We start from the raw sequence: 10,621 nt of genomic DNA, 5'->3' as shown, positions 1-10,621 counted from the left end.
TTTTTTTATTAAACAATGGCGACGGAAAGCAGAAATATGGCCGCCGACACACATTGAGGTTTGGAAAAACGCATTTTGCGGTGACCACTGTCCCGTCTAAACGATCCATCTGAAACAAAAAAACAAAATGGTGTTTTTAAGTTAACAGTAGTGGTTTGTCGGTGACGATCGCCGATTGTCGATTTTATCGTTTGTTACAAAATGGCGATGAGTTGAAGTTAAAATTAAAGAAAAAACGAAAAATTTTTGTCTTTTTCATTTTTTTAATTTTTAATGAAGACCGATTAAAAAAAAATAGATCGTCACCGACAAAAGAATGTTTCTGAGAGTATTGTGTAAAAATTTGAAAACGATCCATCGATTAGTTTTTGAGATCTGGTGGTCACCGACTTTGAAAACCATGTTTTGAGAAAAACGCGTTTAAAGTTTCAAGTTTAGTTTTACTATTGTTAATAGCCGAATTTTGCACTTTACCTCTAGTCGACAATTCTGGGGCCATATAAGATTCCTTCCACATCAATAACAGCAGCGCTTTGTGAAGACTTTTGTTGACAGCGAGCAATCCTTTCTTCGCGCGTCGCCTTCTGCGCTCGTACTTCGGCCACATTGATGCGCGCTCGGTCTTGATTTTCGCAATATGCAGCACAATTCTTTTATTATCATTAATAAATATGCGGCAGCATCTTCATTAAACGTGTATGCAGCAATATTTGCAGCAATTTGCACAACGTGTGCACCGCTGTGCTGCACTTTTGGCGCTATGCGCCAAATCAGATTGTTCAAACTTTCGTTAACGTTTTGCGTAAATCCACCGACGCATTTCTCCAGTAAATTATCACTAGAAAGTTGTTTTCAAATATTGGACGAATGGCTTTAATCACATCATCGTCCAGTGGCGATTTATGTTGATATTACTCCAATTCGATCACTCGAACGCTCGATCCCGTTTTACTCAACTCTCTGTAATTTCGGCATTTTTTCAGATATCAACATAAAACTTTCAGGATATATTCTCGAAACTTGAAGCTTCAAGAAAATGTAATAAAAAAAAAATCGAATTTTTTTTTTCCGCTAGGTTGGTGTAACCCCTTAAGATAGGAACGTTAAAACAATTTTTCATGTCGTGGTGCCACGGGAACTTAGCACTTCATATTTTGCAAATGCAATTTCCCTAAGTATTTCGACGGTACTCTTGCTAATAGGAAGTCTAGTACTCTTCGGGGTGCAAATAATACTCTTGAAAATAACACTTTGTATAATATGCCATATTAATATGATATATTAACAATATTTCATATTAATACTCAAAAATTATTTTAAAAATGTCTATTTTTTATTTTTTTATGAACAGAGCAAGAACAGATATTTCCATAAATTATTCCATATTCTATTTTGCATATATAAAAATCAATAAAAAATTCTAAAACTTTATATTTATTTATAAAAATATAAGTTAACTATACACGTTTCTCATATAGACAAAAAGATGTCTTATAGATTTCTAAAAGACATCTTGCGATTTCTTGCGATATCTCGCATTTTTTATGAAAAGATGTCTTTTCGCGTTTTAAAAGATGTCTTATGCGACAGTTTAAGATCTCTTTTAGATATCTGGCGATATCTAAAAGATATCTTGAAGAAATCTTAAGGATATCTAAGAGATGTCTTTTAGAAATCCAAAAAATCTATATGAGACATCTTAAAGATGTCTTTTATATGTCTTGAAGACCCTTTCTAAAATTCTTTTTAGACATTTATAAAGGTTTATACATTTATGCGGAGGCTCAGAGAGCTTTCTCCGAGAAGAGATGCAAAGACCCGTGGAATTCTCTCCATCAGGATATAAAAAATCTGTTACGTAGGCCCTAAGAGGGTTGAGAGCTTACTACGATTGCTATCGTAGGTTAATCCGTCAACGTAAAGCCCGTATCAGACTAACGATTAGGTTTGAGATTACATTGAAATTTGACGACTCAGAACAAAGTTTTTAAAACTTTTGTTTAATTTGCTTGCTCTGATTGGTTAGATTTCAATCCAATCTCAATCCCAATCGTTAGTCTAATACGGACTTAAGTTATCTTCTTATATAGCTCTCAGAATGTAAATTACGTCATGAGAAAGGCAGCATCGTGTCGTCTATAGCGGCGATTCCGCGAACTACATCGCGGCTGCCGCGACTGCACACGCGTGTGCACATTGTATTGTGGCGGATGTTTCACCGCCACATGAACTACTTAAACTACTAAATTACGATTTAAAATGTTTTTTTTTTATGTTGAGTAATAAATATATAAAGACGTTTAGATATCTTAAAGCAATTTTAGAATTGGTTTACAAGGTATGTATATAAAAGACATCTTTAATCCTCTGCCTACACATCTTATTTTTCTCCCGATTCCTACACACAGGAGTTACGCTAACCCCAAAATTTCGTTGACTTATATCTCCAAATGTATTTAATCAGTTTTAACCTCCCTCCTTTTTTTTTTATTTATTTATTTATTTATTGAAAGGAAAAAATCTCAGAATCATGATGGTTTTGGCTGAAAAGTCGAAGATATTAAAAAACAAGATTTTTTTTTAAGAATGAGAAAGAAACGAAAAAATTTTGTAAAAATTTGCCTTTTTTCAAAAGCCCGTATTTATTAAAAAAAAAATAAATAATGTAATTAAAATGGTGATCAATGGAAAGGGGAAGAGTTGTACTTTAAGAATCTATTGTCAGTTTTTTTATTCTGTTCTAAAAATATATTTATTTTGTAAATTTAGTAAAAAATGAATGCAGTTTAAACACAATAGTAAAAGAAAATAGTAATATTTATTTAAAAAACATAATTATTAATACATAAAAACATAATTATTAATACAAAAAATACTTATTACAAAAGATTTTGTTTGTTATAGAAAAAATTTTTAATTTGTAATGCTACAATTGCAGCATATTTTCGCAAAGTGATCGCGATATTGGTAATATATGTAAGTACTGTGTGCGTAAATGATACGTAATAAACAAAAAAATAACTTTTACTTACTCTTCAAATTTGGAAATTTTCCATTTTTTGTTACATTCTCTACACGCGGGGTAACTGTAACCTCAACACACACTTTCGATGCTCCTACTTCTGTTGTTTTTAGAACATTGACAACGCCCAAAGAGAAATAAGTAGAGCACAGTTCAAACTCCCCGCCCCCAGTCCCAGCGTCCTTTTGCAAAATACTTTTAAGTAGCGGACATTTCAAAATCGACTGAGGTTACCGTAACCCCATGTAGGCAGAGTTAACTTTTAGAGAATCAACTTTTTTTTAATCAACTTTTTAAATTTTAATACTAAAACATTTTTGTCCTTGTCAGTGAGATGAACTACAAAGATGACATCACTCTAATGCCTAATATTATTAGGCTTTCAGTTCGAAAAAAGAGCAATTATTTCAGTTACATTTAAAAAATATTTTATAAGATGTTAAAAGTTAATAATAAAGTTAAAAAGCTAATGATTTTTAACTTTATTAATTTTAAATTTTAATTTTTAACTTTAACTAAATATTTTTGAAACATAAACTTTAACTGGTTAACTTTTTTCTAAAGTTTTAAAAATTTATCTGTGTAAAAGAAAAAATTGTGAAAGAAAAAGTACATTTACAAATAATTGACAATATTTCTTTGTTACTCTATATAAACTTAATTTACAAATAAAATGTTGAATTTATTTTATGATCTAATTTAATTATAATTGTTTTGATAATCTAGTTTAAACGAATTATGACTTTCTAATTTAATATAAATATAAATAACGTTTTTAAAAATTAACGTTAAATTTAACTGAAATTAGTTTAACCTACCTTTCCACTAAATCAGTTTTTCATTTATGCAATTTTTAACTTGAGAAAATTAATTTTATAAGCCTATTAACTTTAACTTGATTTTATTTAAAAAATATTAACTTACCAACATTAATTTTGTGAAATTATTGAAGTTTGTAAAATTATCGAAGAAACAAAAGTTTTTTAAATCTCTTCAAATTTTCTGAAAATAAATAATAAGTCATATAACAGCAAAGCGCGTGTTACTTAATTAAATAATTAATTAAACAATTTATTTAATTAACCATAAAATATATTCAAAATTTTATTTGTAAATTAAATTTACATGGAATAACAAAGAAATATTGTTGTTTATGTGGAAATGTGTCTTTAAATAATTGTTTCTTTTATAATTTTTTCTTTTACACAAATAAATTTTTTAAACTTTAGAAAACATTTAACAAGTTAATATTTATGTGTTTCAAAAATATCCAGTTAAAGTAAAAATTAAAATTTTAAATTAAAATAGTTAAAAATATTACCTACAAAAATAAAGAAACGAATACGTTGCTTTATTTAAAAAATAATTATTTTTTATTTTAATTGAAATAGCTTTTAGCTTTTTTAATTTTAAATTTAAAAAATTTAAATTTAAAATTAAAAAAGCTAAAAATGTTATCTACAAAAATAAAGAAACGAATAGTTGTCTCATTTAAAAAATAATTATTTTTTTTTTTAATTTAAATGGTTTTTTCTTTTTTAATTTTAAATTTTAATTTTACCTTATTTAAATTAAAATAAAAAGTAATTTTTTTTAATTATTTAAAGCTATTTAAATTAAAATCAAAAATAATTATTTTTTAAATAAGGCAACGTATTCGTTTCTTTATTTTTGTAAATAACACTTTTAACTTTTTTGATTTAAAATTTTAATTTTACCTTGTTTAAATTAAAATAAAAAATAATTGTTTTTTAAATAAGGTAAAATTAAAATTTAAAATTAAAAAAGTTAAAAGTGTTATCTACAAAAATAAAGAAACGAATACATTATATTCGTAAAGAACTCATTATGACCAGTTCACAAAGTGCTCATTTAGGTGGCGCATAAGAAGACAATATGAGTACCTTAACACCTCTTTTGAAAAATTGAGGAACTCATAAAAATTTATGTAATTCATAAAGAGCTACTATAAGAGTCTCCTTATTGTCTGAAAAGATATCTTGTAGAGATCTTTTATTTAAGTCTTTTATATCTTTGACATGTCTAATTCGAAAATTTTTAAGATATCTTTTAAGATGTCTGTTAGATATGTCTTTTAGATATTTTTTAGAAATTCTATAAAGATATCTTCAACAAAATCTTCTTAGATATCTTTTAGATATCTTTTAGAAATGTTTTGAAGACATCTTGAATAAGATGTTTTTTCGACTTCTACAAGATATCGATATTTACTGGGTTTATTCTTCTGACAATATCTATAACAAATCGTCACTTCCGAATAAAAGGGCGTTAACTCAAAAGACGTTTGAAAAGGGCATTAACTCGGAAGCCGATTGAAAAGGGCGTTAACTCGGAAGCTGATTAGAAAAAGCGTTAACTGGAAAGCCAGTTGGAAAAGGCGTTAACTGAGAAGCTGGTTGAAAAGGCGTTAACTCGCGTCCTCAAATTTTTCGTTTCAATTTAAGTTTTGACAGTTTGTTGCAAAATAGACTAGCATCTTATCTTTATTCCTTTAATCCTTCGTAATCCTTATTGTAGTGTAACGAACTCCAACCACGTTCTTACTTGCCGTACTGACAGTTTTCATTGTTTTGACAAAAAGAAAATATTGAATAAACTACGTTTTATAAGTTAGCGAAATAAAATGAGCAGAATCGATTCTAAACAATATTTTTATTTGTTGCTCATTTGTTGCTAAAAAGTTGCCAAAGAAAAAATTTGTTACTCTGTAAGTTAAAAAAAATGTTCCGCTAAAAGATTAAATTAACAGAACAATATATAAATAATGAAATTATACGTAATAATAATATGTAAATTTGTTGCGTATGAAATACTCAATTTATTGCCCCCAAAATTGATTTAAACAATTAAAAAACAGTAAACACGCAAAGTCATAAGCATAAGCTATAAAAACAATTTGTTGCTCTCGTTAAAATTTAATACTGAGACATCGTTTGAATTTGTTGCTCTCAAAATATGCAAGTTCTACAATTGTTGCTTGCAAGTTATATGTAAACAATAACGAAAATACGATCAACGTGCACATTACAATAGTAAACTAGGAGAAAAGAAATTATTGCAATTTTATTAAGAATATCTGTATATCAATATAAAATTATAAATCAATTGTAATCGATTGGAAGAATTGTATTAGTCGTCGTAACGAAATATTGCATTTTGCAGTAAAATAAAGTTCAGTTGCTTCAACTTAATGTTGCATTTTTCAAGTTGTGCTTTATTTCGCTTTGCCTTTGTTACTTCTAGGATTATGCGTTTACACGTAAAATATAAATAATCTACATTACGTGTGCACAATGTAAACTATGTAAACTACGCAAATTATATGTATATGAAATACTATCTATGCATATAGTAATCTGTCCTACGACTCATATAGCTTATTCTTTTTGGATACACTACTACACTCTGGCGCAATAAATTAAAGTAACATAAGTATATTTTTTCTCATTCTAACTTATTGCATCAGTGCAACAGTGCAGCTAAAAAGAACAAACCAATAGAAGATTTAAACGTAATGGAGAATCACAGATTCTTTAATAAGCTTTAATAAATAATTTATGTTTCAGCTGAATTTCCTGTATCGTTCATCTTTTATTTTCTTTCTCCTGAACGTAGAAAGAGGAAATTCTACAAGAAATTTAGTTGAATGAAACAAATTAAAACTTTTATTAAAACCTGATATATAAAATAAAGATAATTTTATTATATCATTGTTTACTCTAATTTTTTAATTTTTAATATTATATATTTTTATTATTAATACATTAACATCAGCTATGTTAAAAATTTTTAAACTTAATATACTTCTTTTATGTTGTATTCCGTATTTTAAATTTATAATAGCTTACATAGTCTATATAAAAAATGTGTAAACATCATATAAACAACGTAAAAAAACTGCGTAGACTTAAGTTATACGTTACAATCCTTGTTATTTCTCAAGGACTTATATTAATTCTGATTATGTTCATTTTGACCCTTAAAGGGCTATAAATATTATTTCATTCTTTTTATTTTGAAATGTTAAACAAGGACAATGATGTTTATAAGTGCTGTGAGCATCGAAACGCAGCAGCTTTTGTCGAATTTATAAGCAACACACGATTCCCTCGTTTTGAAATTGAAATTCTATTATTCCTAGCTTGCTATTGTATTATCATTAATTTATTATATAATATCAAATTTTTTAATTTGCTTTTTCAATATTACCATGCTTGCCATTTTGATAGAACATAAGTTTCAATGCGCTACATATAATGTCTTTGGCGGAAATTTTTCTTATATAATTTTTTATAGAGTAAATTAATTAAAGTAAGGTTTATTCAGAATTTTATTTTAATAGAAATTTTTCATAATTTCTATATAATTTTATACCTTTTTAGAAAATTTTTTATGCGAATTGGAAAAAAATGATGAGAAAATTTTCATTCGTCTAAAATTGTATGTATGTATATACAGATCAAGAAATATTCTAAGACTTTTCACTCTATGATTTCCAGAGAAAGAAAGAGGAGGGAGAGAAAGAGACTAATAAAATATGAAGTAATTTACAAATTTAAAGTATTAACAATTCTTAATTTTCTATTGCTTTCGTTTAATAAACAAATATTTTCAAACTCTTTAACAAAAATTATACGAAATGAAATTAAATAAAACAATCATATAAATTTACTCTAGAAATTATCAATATAAGGTTATAAAGTTTTAGAGTTAATTTTTATGTCACATATGTTTATGTAATTAAAAAATTAAATGTGAACTGTATATTCAATTCATGCGGGAGCAATAGAAAGTTGAAAATATTACGAGAATTTTTTTTACCAGGGACATGTTAGTTACAAAACAATATTTTTACTATGCATGAATGTCACTTATTTCGAATGCACATGCAAATAAATTTGTTAACACAAATATCTTAACCTTGTAGTCTTTAATTTGTTTCAAGATTATATCAATCTCATGCTATATTATCTACTATAATTATCAAAAAATAATATATATATTTGATAAGATGTTATTAATATATGCAATGAAATGAGTTTAATATCTCTTGATATATTGAACTCATTTCATTGCATATATTAGTAACATCTTCATACAACAAATATAAATACACTTCGTATAAATAATAAGTTAATTATATAATTTAATGATTATAATTATGTTACATGTGGAATTATAATAATTATATTTTATGAATTGAAATGAGAAACATAAGTTATACAAATTATGAAGACAAATACAGATAATTGCAAATAGAAAATTTAAAAAATATTCTGTGCAAAAATAATTTGCCTTTTAATATAAGAATATAAATAATTGCTATACAATTTAAGTTTCCCCGATTTACATTGTTTTTTTTTTTCAGGTTTCTTGAAGAAAAATGAAGTTAGTCTTAAAGAGGAATTTGCGAGAAAGAGGCCTGATCTAATGGAGCATATTATTTGGAATCCACAAGCGAAGGCATCTACTCAAAATGGAGTAATTGGTAGAATATGCATTTTCCGTTTTTCTATATGTTGAAACCATAATTATTTTCAAGAAAGTTAAGTAATAGTTTGACAATGCTTTTAGCATTGTTAAAATACATGCATTGTCTAATCATGTACGCAGTTGCATACAAAATAATATGTAAGGAGTGCTGCTTACGTCATGTTATATAATTATATTTGCAGATAAGATTATCATTGTAATAAATTTCTAATCTTCTTTCCGCAATTTACAATATTTTCGTAAAAACTTCCAGGTCTTTTCAATTTTTGAAAAACTTCCGTGTCTTCAATGCATTCCACACTATGAGTCATCGGCAATTAACACTAAGTTTCCCGTTTACAACTTATTTTTGGCCATCATTGAATAACACTTAAATAAATATTACATTATATTAAATAAAGTAATATTTTTTAAAAGACTTGAGAATTTCACGTAATTATTAAGTCATACACAGGCAACTAGGAGCTAAAAACGCACGGTAATTATTGCGTAAAAGCATTTTTAACATTCATTTTATATTTACTCCAATTTTTTGGATCATGATTCGCACATCAGACGAGACAACTCTCAGTTTCAAACTCTTTCCAATTACAAGTATACTCACATGTTGTTTCTCTGCGAATAAAATAAATCATTTTGCAGTTTTAATAAGATATTAATTTGATGTTCAGTAGTAACATTATCATAACGCACAAAAAACTGATAGTTAATAATTAAAATGTCAATTTATTTAAATTTTAAAATTTCAAATAAATCCTCTTTGTTCAATCTCTAGCAAAATGATGTATTTATTACATACCCAGTTTGATTCACAAAGGAACAACATGTGTACATTTCGTAATCTTGAAATTGGAACTTATTTTACCCGATTATAATCTGCATAATTGCAGAATTTATTGTACGAGTACACCGATGAAAACTAGAGGAGCAGTTAAAATGTACGATATGAATAGAAATAAAATAAATATAACGCACATTCAAAATATTTACCGTGCATTTTGATTCATTTGTCTTATGTCAATAATTGCGTGAAATTTTCGAGAATTCTTTAAACAATATTAATTTTTTTTAATTTACACTAGCTGAAACAACAGGCGTTGAAGACAACTTTCTTGAATGATAAATAAATGTTAATTAGTCGACATTCTGGCAAAATTCCGTTTATTAGAAAAAAAACGTTTTGACTTTTGATTTAGGTCCTCTTTATGTTTCCATGCACAATTGAACAAACATAACCGCTTAATAAGTTTGGACCAACGAAATATAAAGCAACGTTCTACAATAGAAGTACATCTGAGTTAAAAGTAAATTAAAACAATAAATTTTGAAAATGTGATCAGTCAAGAATATATTAATGTAACATAAAACAAATAAGAACTTACATGTCAAAATTCAATGAATAAATTATAAATTAAAATGTGTCAAGTAATACAATAGGTCAAAAAAAGACTAAAATTATGTCAAGCATGCACGAAAGTAGCAAATGAACTAGAGAATATCAAACCATAGGTTCAAAAAGATATATAGAGAAAGTAAACATTAAGCAACCTTGATAATTCTACTTATATAACGTGTTCAAACTTTCAGTATCTTTTTGTAAGTTGATTGAATTTTGCTTTTTTTAAGAAAAACATCTCAGCAATCTCTCTTTTTCTTCTATTTTTTCACAATATAATACTTGCAGAGATTGCCATTTAAAGTCATGGTTTTTTTATAATTTGGTTTACTAAGTACTGAATGTTCACTTTCATTCTTTTTTATGTCGTTCCTATGTTCTTTAATGCGTATCTCTAATTTTTTTTTTTTTTTTTTTTTTTTTTTTTACTCAATGTAAAATGCATCACAACCATTACACTTCAAGCAGTAGACAACATCAGTTCTGTTAGATATGTCTAATTTATCCTTGCCCTTTTTTATGGCAATGTCTAGTTTTTTTGAAACAGTGTATTAATTCCAATTTTTTTTTTTAATGGTGACCAATACCATCACCGATACCTTTTATGTATGGTAACATCAAACATCTTTTTGTGTCAAACTCAACGTTGTCACATTATTGTTAGAAGAATTTTTACAATTTTTTAGTTC

The 10,621-nt window shown here is 26.8% G+C and overlaps 1 protein-coding gene across 2 annotated transcripts in view; it reads left to right on the top strand.

The window, feature by feature from the left end:
• LOC105837809 (dehydrodolichyl diphosphate synthase complex subunit NUS1-like) overlaps positions 1-10,621 on the top strand; it is a 48,595-nt gene that overhangs the window by 30,736 nt on the left and 7,238 nt on the right. Inside the window, exon 2 of one of the 2 annotated variants that reach the window (XM_036285117.1) lies at positions 8,412-8,531. The exons of the other annotated variant lie outside the window; for it this stretch is intronic. Coding sequence (XP_036141010.1) covers positions 8,412-8,531 — 120 coding nt within the window. The remainder of the gene's footprint in view (positions 1-8,411; positions 8,532-10,621) is intronic. 2 annotated transcript variants of the gene reach the window in all.

Source organism: Monomorium pharaonis, chromosome 1 (genome assembly GCF_013373865.1).
Source record: "Monomorium pharaonis isolate MP-MQ-018 chromosome 1, ASM1337386v2, whole genome shotgun sequence".
Classification (NCBI taxonomy): Eukaryota; Metazoa; Arthropoda; class Insecta; order Hymenoptera; family Formicidae; genus Monomorium; species Monomorium pharaonis.
This window is presented reverse-complemented; position numbering and strand designations above follow the sequence as displayed.